General features: G+C 44.6%; 1 protein-coding gene across 2 annotated transcripts; it reads left to right on the top strand.

Annotated features, from left to right (window-relative positions):
- Positions 1-446: 446 nt before the first annotated feature.
- sec63 (SEC63 homolog, protein translocation regulator) lies at positions 447-15,081 on the top strand. Of its 2 annotated transcripts, none has more exons than XM_018730388.2 (21): positions 447-766; positions 5,929-6,028; positions 7,139-7,253; positions 7,351-7,463; positions 7,542-7,603; positions 7,694-7,752; positions 7,995-8,045; positions 8,240-8,348; positions 8,476-8,570; positions 8,653-8,785; positions 8,873-8,965; positions 10,169-10,314; positions 10,438-10,585; positions 10,719-10,801; positions 11,532-11,594; positions 11,839-12,012; positions 12,115-12,276; positions 12,397-12,498; positions 12,587-12,685; positions 14,566-14,670; positions 14,780-15,081. In XM_018730388.2, exons 1-21 carry the CDS (start codon positions 646-648, stop codon positions 14,915-14,917), a joined length of 2,271 nt encoding a protein of 756 aa, XP_018585904.1. In that variant the 5' UTR covers positions 447-645; the 3' UTR covers positions 14,918-15,081. The 2 variants fall into 2 exon arrangements, with proteins under 2 accessions (XP_018585904.1, XP_018585903.1); XM_018730387.2 differs by having other exon boundaries at positions 11,836-12,012.
- Positions 15,082-15,415: the final 334 nt, after the last annotated feature.

Here is a 15,415-nt window from a genome sequence, read left to right as displayed (position 1 = left end):
GTGAAACAATTTTTTCCTGCCTTAATGAACATTTTTACTACGGACACCTTGTGGGAAACAATAAATAGGAATGAGTAACAGAACAGAAGCAGAAGAAACTAGCGCGTTATGTGGAATAGAACTAGAATTCTGAATGTTGGAAAGAACAACGTGCTCATGGGAAATGAAGTTCTGGATGACTAAAGCGAAGTTAAGAGCCTCAATTGTGGACTTCAAAAGCCATAAAACAGCACCGGCCTCTTGCGATATATTTTGATCGTTCAAACACAGAAATCGATATTTGACAGAAAAAAGCATCAGTGACCCATGCCTCGGTTTGATGAAGGTCTCTGTATACACCAACTTGGTATGACCTGAGGAATTACGTAAATATCTAAGCAGCGTTTCTAGTGAGGAAACTTTCAAGCGCGTGCGCGGGGCCACAGTGCGCATGCGTATTCCACGTACCCAGCGCCCTGGATTAGCCGAGTCGCGCGGATCCGCCGTGTGTTTTCAACGCGAAGCTTGTGCACTTACACGTGTCCGCAGTGCGCATGCGTAGAACACGTACGCGAAGCTCCAGAGCGGCCGCGCTGTGCTGCGCTGCCCTGCGTTTGTGGTAGTGTGTCCGGCGGAGCGGACGGGGGGGCCGCGGCACGTCTCAAAATGGGCCAGCAGTTCCAGTACGACGACAGCGGCAACACGTTCTTCTACTTCCTGACCTCCTTCGTGGGGCTCATCGTCATCCCCGCCACATACTACCTGTGGCCCCGGGACCAGAACGCGGGTGAGGCCTGGAGGAGCGGGCGCGGAGCTCGGGACGCGCGGCTGTTCAACGTGAAGCCGGCGGGCCAGTGGGACGCAGGGCCGGGTGGAGGGCGCTAGGCCAGGTCGTGGACTGAGCGGGAGGACTTACTGTTTTATATCTGTCCGCCTGACAGAAAATGGAGAATTTATATTATATATATCACAGACGGCCGGCCGGCCGGTCACATTAGCTGGATAACGAGCTAAACTGGTAAACTCAGCCGAACAGCGTGTGTTACTGTTAGTTTAGCGGTAGCTGAATCAGCTCGTCAGCAGTGAACAACTTATAACTTGTTTAACCAAGTTGAAGCACGACAGAGACTTACACAAAAAAGCCTGGTTAAAATGGGCAATTTTCGACTAGTTAACGTATCATCCACAAACAACGTGACAGAATGAGAATATGTCCCTAATCGATATGGTGGTGGTGGTTGGAGTTTAACTTTGACAAAAAACACTCGTGGGTGGAGAACCAGTTCTTTCCACTCAGTCATTGGTATTTTTCCTCTAACGTGATGAAATCATTCTCCAAAGTCTGGCTAAATAAAATTGTTTTTACACTACGCGCAATCAGTTGTTATTGTGGGAGCAGCTGTAGTTAGAGCTGCTGCTTTTGGGCCTAAGGGTCACAGGTTTGAATCCCACCCTCGAGCAAGGTAGTCGCCCTTGGCTACTTCCAGTAAAAATTACCCTGCTGTAAAAGGGGTAAATAATTCTAAATCTCTTCAGAGAAAAGCACCAGCTAAAGAAATAAATGTGAAGAGTGTACCTACCTAAAAGTTCTCTTCAGGTTGTCCTGGAGAGCTTGTGGTTGTTGTTGACGTGACTCGGAAAACATTTCCCGAAAGTGTGTTTAGGTCTTTCAGCCTAATATAAATGTCTTCGTAAGTGTTCCATAAACCCTGGTTGAATGGTGTAGCTCATACGGTATCACTATACCTACTTTAAACATGTTTCATTCTCCATTTCCTTGTCCTTTTCAACCAAGTTCCACTTATTCTTGTAGCTGGTGCTTTTCTCCAAAGCGATTTACGATTATACATTTATACAGCTGTGTAATTGTTACTGGAGCAATTTAGGGTAGGTACCTTGCTCAAGTGTACCACAGCTGGAGGTGGGAATCTAACCTCTGGGTCCAAAGGCAATAGCTGTAACCACTACACTACCAGCTGTGCCTGTTGGTTAATGTTACCTGTTTAAATACGAGTTCCTAAATATTCCCCAAAACTTACTCACCAATTTGAAACTGACACTTAGTGCGGTGTTAAACTAGTTTATACTAGGGTCTCCAAATCTTTAAATGACCTTATAAAAACCAGCGTAACTTAACGTACGTTAAACCTGAGGTCTCTCAAAACCCGATACATCACTCTTTTCAACGTGCTGAACTTAAGTTAACCTGCTTTAAACTCGACTCCCTTTCTCCAGGGCTTGGTTTAGCGATCCTTCTTCATCATTTTGGGTGCTTTTTTTTTCTTTGATAGAATGTGTAATGTTAACTCCACTGTAGATCTTTGTCCTCAGCAGTATTGACAGCTAACAGCTAGCTAATTTTTTTGTAAAGCTTTTTGGTCTGAACCGTTATTGTGGGTCATATTGTATTGCTTAGGACTCCAGTGAACTAACCACTTCTTACCTGTGGACAGTGTGGTGAAGTATTAACTATCTGTAAACTGTACTGTACTTTTGATATCTTGGTAAAGACTGAATGAGTGACACCCTTTACCTTGACCCCTACTTTCTTATTCCATTTTAAAGTGTTTTATTGGCGTATTTAGCTGAGATTCTCAAATTAACAGTGAAGTCGTCATCATCATCCATCAGCATTACAAGGCATAAAAAAACCTCTGCTTATTGCCACACCTTCCGTAAGTGAGTGCGATCACAAATTGCAGTGAAAAGTGTCTATACGTGGCCATTATTAGGTGATCTTCAAACCCTGCCAAGATGTTTGGCTTTAATTTAGCAACTGGTTTGTGTTCATGGATTTAGTGAACGATGTATAATGAACTGAGGATGGGCAGAACAAGGTTTCCTCAGAAATGCTGTTCCAGAACTTCTTGGTTCATCTCTGGTTTCGCAATGCCCCTTGTACGTACTTTCTCAACTTCTTTCTTTGAAACCATATTCTTTGCTTGTTTGGTTTACGAAGAGTTCTCACTTCTGTTTCCAAGAAATGTGAAATATATTTAAGTATGCAGGGCAGTGTTGGGCACGGTTTTGATTCTCGTGCAATTTTCTTTTAAAATTTGAGACTAAACAGAGCAGTTCCAGTACCAAGTGTAGCACAGTAAATAAAAATAGTGTTGTTGTTCTACCCTTTTAATTGTAATGGTACCTGGGTGGAAAACCAGGGTCGAATGGCTTGTAAGTTTGTCAGAGGTGGAAATCGCATGGACCTTTCCAAAAGTAACTACTGGGTCATTGGCCAGAACAGAGGAGGGACTGGGAACGTGCTCAACTGCGGACAGCTTTTGATGACAGCCTAGGACTGGATGGTCAAGTGATGTGTGGTGTCTCAGACTTTGAGGGTATGGATAGTGCTTAATGACCCTTCTGAACTCTTTTATTAATGAACGTGTCATATGCCCATGCTAGGTAATATTGAGTCCATGGCTAGCTAGGAGTCTAAGTACAGAACCCTGGGGAACCCCTGCAAGGAGGCAGTGAGCTGAGGTGACTTGGGTATGATTTCGGCTAACTTGCTCAACCTCGCGTCGGCATGATGTGTTTTAGGATGGTACTGTCACACTCTTTATATCTTTGGTGTCTTTTTAGTGGGCAGCTGGTAGTGTAGTGGTTAGAGCGGCTGCTTTTGGATCCAGAGGTTGCCAGTTCAAGTCTAGGCTTCAGCTGTCGTACCCTTGAACAAGGTACTTGCCATACATTGCTTCAGTAAAATTACCCAGCTAAAGGTAAATATTTGTAATTGGCTTAAACTTGTACGTTGCTTTGGAGAAAAGTGTCAGCTAAATAATAGCGGTAATAAGATGCCCCTCCTTTTCCCCTCTGTTCTTAATGAAGTTCAGACATTGATTTGTTAGTGTCCCTTTAAACATGAGTTTTAACAGTGGCCATACTTTTCTGATTTGATTGAAACCATGGACAGTTCCCCTTATATACAGGACCTTTAAATTTTTTTTAGAAGTTCATGTTGTCAGTTTAGAGTTCATCTTTAGTTTTGTGTACAGTGGTTTGCAACAAAATGTTCCTCAAAACCTCTTATTGCACCAGTTTTCTCACATATCCAAGTGAGCCATGTTCCAGGGGTGGTTCTACCTTCTTGCTATACAAGTGTGACAGGCAGATTAGCCAGAAATACTGTTGGTTTAATTTGCTTCACACTCCTGAACTGAGTGTATAGTGTAGAGTCCTCATTGTCAAGACACTTGTCAGGCAGATGTTTAATTTTGGCTATTGTGGGACCAGTGGCATTACTAGAAATGGTGAGTATAAGGTGAGAAAATGCACATAGATTGTACAGTTAATATTTTCAGTTTAACAGAATATAATATATATATAATATATATATTTTTTTAAAGCAGATAACTTCAGCCTTGTGGAGTTTGTAGAGGTATGTCTGACTCGAGGTTTGTGCTAAATGTTTAAACTTTCGGGTTCGTTACTGCAGGTGATGGTGAACGGAATTGAGCCGTGCGTTTTCGAATGGTTGGGTTAAACTAACCTGCGTGTTATCTTTGTTCGAGTTCACTTGTTTGTGGAAATGACTCAGGGATCCCAGACATATACATGAGGCATCTGTGTGGATTTGTGGCCCCAGATCTCATTTGTCCAACTCCACTAATCTGTGGAGCTGTGTCCATGAAGGGATGGGTGTCGCTTCCCTACTCTGTGTTGGCTTTTGGTGTGATTTGTAGTGTAACCTTTAAGGGTACAGAAAGACATCAGGAATCAGAGAGGGAACTGAACCTTTAAGTCAAATAACAGAGGGGTTATTTGTGTGAGGTCAGTTGCTGGTGCATGTGGGACAGCCGAAGGTCTTTACTCTGTCAGCTCCTTTGGGGGAAATCAGTCTGTTTGGTTATTGCACAATCATCATGCTCATGACTGGCTTCGGATGCCTCGTTTCCTTTGTTTCCAGCTTTTGTCCTTCAGCTGTCACCTGCACATCATATCTCCATTGTGATCTCTAGTCCCCTTATTTTCTTCTAACCATTGATGTGTGCTGCAGAATTTTAGGATGCACATCCTTGCTGCCTCTTGTCTCTAAGCTTCCAGTTGAATGAAGGAGAAATATTTAATTTATCAGACACATTTCTCCATGGTGACTTACTTGCACTGATTTACCCATGAATACATTTGAGTAATTCTCACTGTATCAATTCAGAGTAGGCCCATTGATGGTGCTATGGTGCGAGTGGGGATTTCAACCTGGACTCTTTTTTTTTTTTTTTTTGCAAGGCAATGGCTGTAAGAAGGATACTATGTGCTGCTCCCCAAAATATCACGCTTAAATATAAACCCCTCGTTCATATAGTATATGCAGTTATTCGTAGAACAAACACCAATTTGGTAATGCTGTGAACTCAGCTCAGTGTTTTTATTTTCATCTTTCCATTAATATAATTGTAATATCTTAGAAACAGTTCAGATCGATCTCTTGGTTACATATGAAAGTTAGGTATTGAACGTGGTAAAAAAAAAAATTGTAATTTTTTTGTCCTTTTTTTTTTTTTTTTTTTTGATTGCCCTTTCCTCATGGCCCAATGGTGATCCTGAAGATCATGCTTGTGGTTTCTGACCAGGCAGATGAAGTCATCAGACATTTCTGCTCTTGGTGTTTAATTTTCCTCTAGCTTATTAGCACCTGGCTGTGAAATAGGATTGTTCCATCGGCACCCCAGGCTGTCTCATAATTGGGGGGGGGGGGGGGGGCGCTTGTTAGTAACGAGTCGTGACCAAGAGTTTAGAACTCAACAGGCAGTGGTTACCTGCTGTCCCCTGCAACAGTACTCCCCTGGAAGTTGCTGAGGTAAGTTCAGGTTGCTGATGTCAGCGCTGAGAGGAGTTCTCCTATTCTGCCACGCGATACTCTTTAGCCTTGAGTTCTGTAGTTGCTGCAAGGTTCTACTCCAGCCAGACAGTGGTGCTCACGTCTTGCTCCCCATCCCTGTTCTTCAGAGCAACTCCGTTTGAAGTCCCTGAGGAGAGTGCATGAAAGATGCCTATGGTATCGCTTGCGGTTGATGAAATCGCAGCAAAGCATCGTTCCCACATTGAAGTAAGTTCCTATTTTCTTCTTTTTCTGGTTAATGTTTAAAAACATGTCTTATATTGCTGTGAGTTTCTGGTTGTTCTCCAAAGCCATTTTGCATTGCTGCCGCATTTGGGTTTTGTTGCAAGTGCTTAGGAGGCCCAACATTTATCACACGCTGCTGAGTGAAGGTTTCCTGTGATAAAAAATGGGATTTTGAAGGGGAAACATCACTTTTCACCTTCTCAGCATGAATGTGGGTTGATCTAGTTTCAGGCTCAAACGCTGTTTTACTCTTTAAAATAGTGTCCTTCAAACTTACAGGCAACAGTGACCTATGGGGGCTTGAACCTGCACACTTGTAAACAGTTCATCTTCAGTTGTGCAGACTAGATTTTCTTCAAGTGAAAGTTAAAATGAAAGGATTTATAAAAGCAGAATGAAAATTCTTGGTCAGACTAGTCTTTGCAAACTACTACTTGCATCTGCATTTGTACTGCAGGCTGCAATTTTCAGAAGTGTTATGGAAATGAGCTGGGAAGTATTTAATTCTGCATTTTGGGTTGTAATTGTGTGCTCTCATTTAGCATGAAATGCATCAATTTCTTTTTTTGGGGACATTCACTCTGCAGCTACATTTTTGATGTTGACATTGTTCTAATGACAATGTTTGTTATATGAACACACCTGGTGGAGTCTGGACTCCATCATGTGGACACAAACACACAGAGGTGATGTGGTTACCACGGAAACATTTTCTGCGCAGTGCCAGTTTCGTGTTCAAACAATATTAAGGTGATTGTAAATGTATTTAAAGGTTCCTGAGATGAGTCTGAAATGCTTTGTGATGCGTTAGAAATGGGCCTCAGCAATGTGACATTCAGGCTGTTGTCAGAGTCAAGGAACCCGGCATATTATTATTGGAGTAAATAAGTCTATACCTTGTGTGTCCTATTAGGATGGTTGTTGGCCTCGTTAGGACTGGTTTCATGAAAAAAACTGTTCTGTAACGTTCCTTTTGTCAAGAATGAAGGAATGTTTTCAGCTGCACTTGAACAATTTAGTGCAACAGGCTGAATTGTTTTGTTATTCCAGAGTGTTTCCTTTTAATGGGTGTTCTTTTTTGCCATTGTGCAGAAAAGCTGCCCTGCTGCTTGGGTGGGCAGTGTTTTTGTTCCTTGCTTATAAAGTTTCAAAACTGGACAGAGAATACCAGGAGTATAATCCGTACGAGGTCCTCAATCTGGATGCGGTAAGTCATGACTTCGCAAGGCCTTTGGCTTGGTGTGTCTTCTTTCCAACAGGAAATGAAAATGGATTTTTAATCAGATGTTTTTGTTTGTCTGTAGGGTGCTTCTGTCGCAGAAATCAAGAAGCAGTATCGTGTATTATCCCTCAAATACCACCCTGACAAAGGAGGGGATGAGGCCATGTTCATGAGGATTGCCAAGGCCTACTCTGCGTAAGTCTCGGAGTCTCATTGGGTGGCGACACATCACAGCGTGCGATGCTCTCTGACTGACCAAAAATCTGTCTTCAGCTTAACGAATGAGGAGTCCCGGCAAAACTGGGAAAACTACGGCAACCCGGATGGACCAAGCGGTAGGACCTTCTCTTTAACCTTTGCTCAGTTGAATTGCAGTTGTTGCTTTAAATGAGACAAATAACTTGTTGTCTTGTGCCGCTCTGTAGCTACTCGCTTCGGCATTGCCCTACCTGCTTGGATCGTAGACCAGAAGAACTCCATGCTGGTGTGTTCTTAAGTCTTTCATTATTCTCACCATTTGTGTTGATCTTTAGCACACTTCATATTTTAAAAACGTGGTGTATCCAACTAGGAGAGACATTTAAGGCCAAAATAATTATTCAAAGACACTGTGTTAATGCTTGATAGTAAGTGTTGACTGCAACTACTGACACCAGAAGACATGAGAAAACTAGAGTAGATGGGCACTGAAGAAACCTGAGATATTTCTGATTTCTCCCCCCCCAGGTGCTGCTTGTTTACGCTCTGGCCTTCATGGTCATCCTCCCCGTTGTCGTGGTATGCACTTGGTCTTACTTTTTCTCTTGATATTTGTGATAGTTTGCAGCTACATTGTACAGTCAAATAAAATATTTTCAGTGTCCCTCAAAACTCGTGAAGTTTGCTACTGCTGGCCTTGCCATTGTTCCCAGTTGTAGCTTGGTGGTAAAGGAGACAGATGTAACCAATTGTTTGATTCATTATGTTCCCAGGGAACCTGGTGGTATCGTTCCATACGGTACAGCGGTGATCAGATCCTCATCAACACAACTCAGCTCTTCATGCACTTCATGTACAAAACTCCTAATATGAATATGAAACGTGAGTGTTCCCCCCCCCTGCAGATGATGGTGGGGTTATACAGCATTTGATCATAGCTCTGGTTGTTCGTTGTACATGCTGCTGGATATCGGGGTTAAATGATTGTAGGCCCCTCCTTCTCACCCAGGGTTAACCATGGTGTTGACAGCTGCTTTCGAATTTGACCCACGCAGCAACAAGGAGGCTACAATCAGGCCCACAGACAACATAGAAGTACCACAGGTACAAAGATCCCCAAACTCTGTGTCGCTTGAAACCTCCAGCCTATTCCTTTTGCTCACCGTGGACCTATTGTCCTCTGCAGCTGATCCGCGAGCTCGGAAACATCAACGTGAAGAAGAAGGAACCACCATTCTGCTACCCCTACAGCCTGAAGGCTCGCGTGCTCCTTCTGGCTCACCTGGCTCGCATGGAAGTGTCCGAGGAGCTCGAGGAAGGTGATGCAGCACTTAACTGCTCCCTGTTGTACTGCTCTGCTCTTCCTGGTACCCTGTTGACCCTTCTTTTGCCCCCCTGTTTTTTAGATCAGCGGTTTGTGGTGAGGAAGAGTCCAGCCCTGCTCCAGGAGATGGTGAATGTGGGTTGTCAGCTCACCATGATGGCCAACAATCGGGGAGGTGAGGCTCTGCTGACGCCTGCACCCCTCTCTTTTCCAGTCCAGTGGAAGCAAGCTCCTCTAACCCACCCTGGCATTGCTGCTTCCAGCAGTCAGGAAGGGCTTGGGTCCTGTCCCATGAGAAATGTTAAGTCCCCTTGGTGCCTGCTTTAGTTTGTCGCTTCCACTTGACAGTTAGCAACTCTTGATGCTGTCCAGGGCTAGAATATAAAGTGTCCAGAAAGAACACCCTGCAGAAATGTTGTAATAAACATTGGTAATCAAGTTCACTTTTGCTCAAAAAGAGTTTCACTAAAGGGGATGTGGTGGCGCAGCGGGCTTGGTCGGCTCCTGCTCTCTGGTGGGTCTGGGGTTCGAATCCTGCTTGGGGTGCCTTGCGGTGGACTGGTGTCCCGTCCTGGGTGTGTCCCCTCCCCCTCCGGCCTCACACCCTGTGTTGCTGGGTTAGGCTCCAGTTCGCTGTGACCCTGCTTGGGACAAGCGGTTTCAGACTGTGTGTGTGTACTTAATGCATAAATTGTACTTTTGCTGAGATGTACCTTGCTTTGGACAAAAGTATCTGCTAAATGAATAAATGTAAATGTGTGTGTGAGTTTCACTAAGCAGGTGACTTTAGGATTTGTAGCTGGAGTGAAGCTTGTCCAGCTGATCTTGCTGGTGGTCGAATAGAAGCTGTTTGTTTGCCACCATCTCACTGGAAACTGATCGTCTACTGCTACTCCTCTTTCGGTTTTCCAGTCCCTCCCCCCCAAGGATTTGTTCTTCCATGACATAAATAACTTCACATCAGGTGGAATCTTTCCATGGTTTATTCTGAAGAGTGACAGAACATGTAGAGGAGATTTTGCTTCTGCAAGCTAAATGTATTGTGCTTTCTTAGTGACTCCATGATTAATGAAAAGCTGCTTTAGGGCCACTAGTGGCAGGTATGAGTCAGTTGTACATACAGAAAAACTTCAGGTGCAACTGTAAATATGTGCAAAAGGAAAACGGATGCAATATACTTATTTATGGGCACCGTGTACTGAGATGCAGTAGCAGACACTCCTATTAAAGTAGCTTCTGTTGGTGTGTTGGTGATGACTTGGTTCAGCTTTCACTGTTCTCTGAAGTGTAGATGCATCAATTCACACAGGACTTTGATCTATAAAGTCCTTTGCAGTGTTCTGTACTTTGAGACCCAACGAAACATCTCTTTACCCAGGGTTCCATGCTCCACGGCTGGTATCCATAGAGAACTGCATGAAGCTGAGTCAGATGGTTGTTCAGGGCCTGCAGGAGTCTAAGTCTCCTCTGTTGCAGCTCCCACACTTTGAGGAGGAGCACCTGCGCTATTGCATCTCCAAGAAGGTACAGCAGGAGCTCTGTCTCTCTCCATCCATCTACCGATCAATCCACGTTCTCCAGCCGCAGTGCTGGTGGCCACTTTTCTCTGTCAGCTACATCCTCCTGATTTCTGCCACCTCTTCACAGTACAAGGTGAGGAGCATCCAGGACCTAGTGAGCCTGAAGGACTCTGATCGCAGGAACATGCTGCGCTTCCTGGGTGAGGAGAAGTACGATGAGGTCATGGCCGTGCTGGGCAGCTTTCCGCATATCACCATGGACATCAAGTTGCAGGGTATGCTTTTGGTGCAGTATGTACGTCTGTGTGTATTTTTTGTTGTAGATTCGTTTATATTGAGTTTACTGGTCTGGAATCACTGATCTCTCGTGTGTATTGCTGATATCCCCTTTAAATGTTTATTTCCTAGTGCTTGATGACGAAGACAGCAATAATATCACAGCAGGGTCTATAGTCACAGTCACAGTCACCTTGACCAGAAAAAGAATGTCGGTAAGTTGGTTCAGAGTACAGTTACTCCCCAAGCCCTCTGAAAGTCCACAATGGTTCGTTGGACTGTGTTTATAGTTATCAGTAGAAGTCTTAGCTACTGATGCGTCCTGAAGTTGTCGAAGTTTAGTTTTGGTTCTTGCTGTTCCACATTCACTCACTAGGTGGAGACTGCTCTTTGTGAACGCCGCACTTCGCTCCTGGTCTTGTTCTTTTAAAGAGGCTGAAATCCTCAAAACATGGCATGCATGAAACACTCCCTCACTGTGGAAATATATGTATCTGTTAAATTATTGCAGTTGTGACCTTGATCTCTTCTCAGATGTAAATCGAACGGTAGCCTGAAACTGAACACGATGTCAGCTCAGTAAATAATAATGTGCTCTGTGTGTGTGTATTTATCCAAGTTGAACCCACAGCAACAGTGCTCATGCTTTCCAGGGATGAAAGGATACCTGGATCACTGACAGTATTTTAGCTTTATTCGTCTGCATGTTCAAAGGATGAGCTGGATCAGATAAAGTCATGGCTTATTTATGTAGCACCTTTCATCTGGGTTAGTGCAGCTCAGAGTGCTTTCCTGAGTTACTATGTGGACAAACCCCAGTGTCTTCACCTTCATACACAAATCTGTCTGGTCTTGTGGTCCTTTACTGTAGTACTCCAACTTAAATGTTTTTTCCTATAACGCTGTGGTTCGTTCTGACCCCTTTCTCCTCCTCATGGTGAAAAGGAGGTGTTTGAGAAAGAGCAGGACTCGCAGTGTCCAGGAGAGGAGCCGCCTGCGGAGGAGACGGTACGACCTGAACGGTCTCATCCCTTTCAACTCTTGTACTTCACACTGGTTTTCAGAGTTTACACTTAAACACCATTTACACAACAGGCTTTTTGCATGAAGCAACCCAGAAGTGTTGTTTTGGACTACGGAATGGGAGGGACCTGCTGAAGTTTAATAATCACATGTCCACCTCTAGAGTGACAGTGGGGGATATTTGTAATGATTTTGGAATCATGTCTCCGTGGCCCTTGTCTTGCAGCAGCAGGGCGAAGCCAACAAGAGCAGAACCAAAGTGTGGCAGAACAAAAATAAAGCAGCCAAGAAGGTTGCCAAATCGAAGAAGAAGAAGCTGACCAAGAAGAAGGGGGCTGGCGGGATGGGTCAGCAGCCGAAGGTGGAGAAGCAGAAACAGGCTAATGGGAATGTGGCTGGGAATGTGAGTAGGATCAGGAGAATGTTGACTGCGGCACCATGTGTCCAGAGCAGTTAACAGGGGTGACATTCCTGTTTTTGAGTGTCTGTGTGTGTCACTCCTCAGGAGGCTGTGGCCACAACGAAGGAGGAAGATGAGGAAGCATCAGACAGAGGAAGTGACTCGGACGATGGCGAAGCCAACAAAGACTCCCCTAGCGAGCGGGATGAGGAGAGTGACAAGCAAAGCGACACGGAGGTGGACGAAATTGCGGCAGATGACGAGGAGGTGAGTGCGCTCGTGTACCATCAGCCTTGTCTGTCATCTCATTTACCACAGGACTGTTTTACAAGTACAGCTCTGTGTGTGGGTTACTGAGCACCTGAACATTGATCTCTCCATGAGCAGGAGTGGAAAGCACTACAGCAGAGCATCCAGCGCAGGGAGAGGGCGCTGTTGGAGACTAAGTCCAAGATCACACACCCTGTCTATAGCCTGTACTTCCCCGAGGTGGGTAGTTGGATGCTAGCGGTACCTGTCTGGTGGTCATTGCTGTGCTGGCTCTGTCACACTTGCTCTCCTCTTGCCTTCTTTGCAGGAGAAACAGGAGTGGTGGTGGCTGTACATCGTGGACAGGAAAGACCAGACATTGGTGTCCATGCCCTATCACGTGTGCACGCTCAGAGATGCCGAAGAGGTGAGCAGTGCTTCCAGCTGGACCGTGGATTGAGCTCTGCTGTAGTGGAGCATTCTGGGAGATGTCTGTGCAGGAATCGAGTACTCAGTGGTTCTGATCAAAGGTTGAAGTGACTCACGCTGGGTGTTCATTTTACCTAGAGAAAAGCGGTGCGGTTTGGTGCCGGAAAAGGGCGAGGCTGCTCTCAGTGCCTTATACAGGAAGCCCTACTCTTCACTCTGTGGTCTCTGCGGTTTCTGTCATATAAGACACCTGTGTTTCGGTGCATGTGTGTGAGACTGTTCTGATGCGTTTGCTTTAATGCATTTTACTGTCTAAATTCACTCTTACGAGGAGAAAATAAAAAGCTGTCTGCTCTTACAGTTCCTCTTGCATGGCAGCATTCCATAATTGGTTGCTAGGCAACCCAAATGTTCCTGCGTCAATCTCTTAAAGGGGTACTGTGCCAACAGAGGAGGGCAGTGTTGTTTTGACTGTGCCGTTGACCTAGAATTGGCAGCTCACCCCCGAGGGCTGACATCCATACGGAGCAGTCTGTAGGATGCAGCCGCCTACGCACACACAGACTGGGTCAGCAAAGCTGTTGTGTTCACCACTCAGATGAAGGAGCTCCATGGAAGAAGCAGTGGGAACTGTTTGACTTTAAAATGTTAGCAGGATTTGTGTAAATACACTGGTTGAAGACCAGCACTACATTACTGCATGATTTCTGGGGTGAATTGCACAGTTTGTAATACTTGTACCCTGAATGAGTCATTTTGAATACGTATAATAGCAGGCACCCCCTCCATGCCTTTTGTAAACATGTATTCTGAACCACTGGATCCCACAATTTGGCAGTAATGTGTTCTAATGTGTGTTCGCAAGCAAATTCCAATGTGTAATGCTGCCAGTGTGACCCTGTGTACCAGTATTTGTGCTAGATAGGAAGTATTATAGAGGAGTACTATTATAAACATGCTCCTAGCCATGATAGATGTTTACTTGAACCCTTTGCACGCCACCTTAGTCAACAGAGGAACACCTTCAACAACACACTGGACTGCTGTTCGAAGGACCTGTCAGGTTATTTCTGGCAGCTGCCGTTAAGCATTTTAATTCCGTAGTCTGTGCACCTTTACTGTATATGTTTGTCAGGAAGTTCAAGAGCAGAATCACACCTGTAACAAAATAGATGGAGGAGGTAGTGGACAGGTTTGTGGACAGTCAGAGCTGAACGCAAACCGTTCAATGACTGGAAGGAAAGTGACACAGTTGTCTGCTAGTTGGTGACAAAGATCCATTAATCACCTGGGGCTTCCATCAGGGCTGCTTTTAATTGTGATTTAAATTCTTTTCTATTACTCATAATGCCAGTGGAAAGTGTGGGTAACTGGTCTTACATTTAACTGCTGTATGGTGTACTTTTTTTATAATCTGATGTCACCACCGAGTCGCAAAGAATAAAGGTTCATTAAATATTCTTTATTCATTCAGTAGTTCTTTAAAAAGTAATATTGTAGATATAAGTATAAAGTAATCAATTTCAGTAATTTATTTACTTTGAGCTACATTAAAATTAAAACACATTTGAAGTAACAGTGTATACACATATTGTTGATTCATAATCTTGATTGTGGATGCTTGACACCACACACAAGCTGTAAACACTGGAAGTGTGTTGAATTAAGGTGGTTCAACAGTCCCATTTGTGTGCTCTTTACTGGCGTCTATCAGTTCGGGGGGTAAATGCAGGTCACGCTGTTCTCCCATAAGCTGAATAGGTATGTGATGTTTACACTGGAAAATGTATTTATGGCAACTGTAAGAAAGTGCTGTAAAGGCATAGTTCAGTTTCAGCGCCTGCCTTACAGTTCTTTTAAAATGTGCTTTTAATACAGGTGGAACTGAAATTTCCTGCCCCATCGAAAACCGGAAATTATCAGTATTCTGTGATTCTGAGATCGGATTCCTACCTGGGACTGGATCAGATAAAGCCATTGAAGGCAAGTGATGGTATACCTGTTATAGTGGCTGTAATGCTGTAGTTTGTATGACATGCAGTGGTTCAGCATGGTCACATGGTCCCTTTCACACATCCCCTGAACCCCACAGCTGGAGGTCCACGAGGCAAAGCAGATTCTGGACAACCACCCACAGTGGGACATTCCAGAAACGGAGGAAGACGAAGAAGACCAGGAGGACAGTGACGGCATCGAGGAGAGCGAGGATGACGACGAGGACAACGACTAGGCCCTTCCCCTGGCCTAAATTCGGACCCCCCCCCCCCACCATGCTCCTACGACAAACGCGGAGGAGAACAGTCCCAGCGGGTTTCTGTTCCAGAGAGGTTCACGACTGCCTCTTAGCCCACTTCTCATTCTTGCTCTTCCTGTTTTTTTTTTTTTTTTTTTTTTTTTTTTAAATTAAATAAAACAATTACAACCTTTTGTAAATTCTAGACCACAACTGGTCTGAACATTTTGGCTGTTATTGATGTGTGTCCCGAATCACACGGCCACGGGGCTCGACTTATGAAATGTCTCATCTCCAGCACTTCCTCCTGCCAGGCTACAGAGGAGCAACATCTCAGTTCATGTATTGAAAAAAAAGAGGAGAAAATATTAGCGCTCATGTCTCCTGCCTCCGCCCTCCTTCCGTCTGACTTCTTTCCACCTTCCACAGCAATGCTGTACAAACGAGTGTGTTTGGACACGGGGGAAGCGTCAGCTGTCCACACAAGACCCAAAG

This window comes from Scleropages formosus, chromosome 1 (genome assembly GCF_900964775.1).
Source record: "Scleropages formosus chromosome 1, fSclFor1.1, whole genome shotgun sequence".
Lineage (NCBI taxonomy): Eukaryota > Metazoa > Chordata > Actinopteri > Osteoglossiformes > Osteoglossidae > Scleropages > Scleropages formosus.
The sequence above is the reverse complement of the archived record's forward strand: the minus strand, read 5'-3'. Positions and strand labels throughout refer to the sequence as shown.

Coding starts and splice junctions, on each gene's coding strand:
- sec63 (XM_018730387.2), top strand. CDS start 646: ATGGGCCAGCAGTTCCAGTACGACGACAGCGGCAACACGTTCTTCTAC. Junction 6,029..7,138: donor AGCATCGTTCCCACATTGAA/GTAAGTTCCTAT, acceptor GCCATTGTGCAG/AAAAGCTGCCCTGCTGCTTG. Junction 12,013..12,114: donor ATGGGAATGTGGCTGGGAAT/GTGAGTAGGATC, acceptor GTCACTCCTCAG/GAGGCTGTGGCCACAACGAA.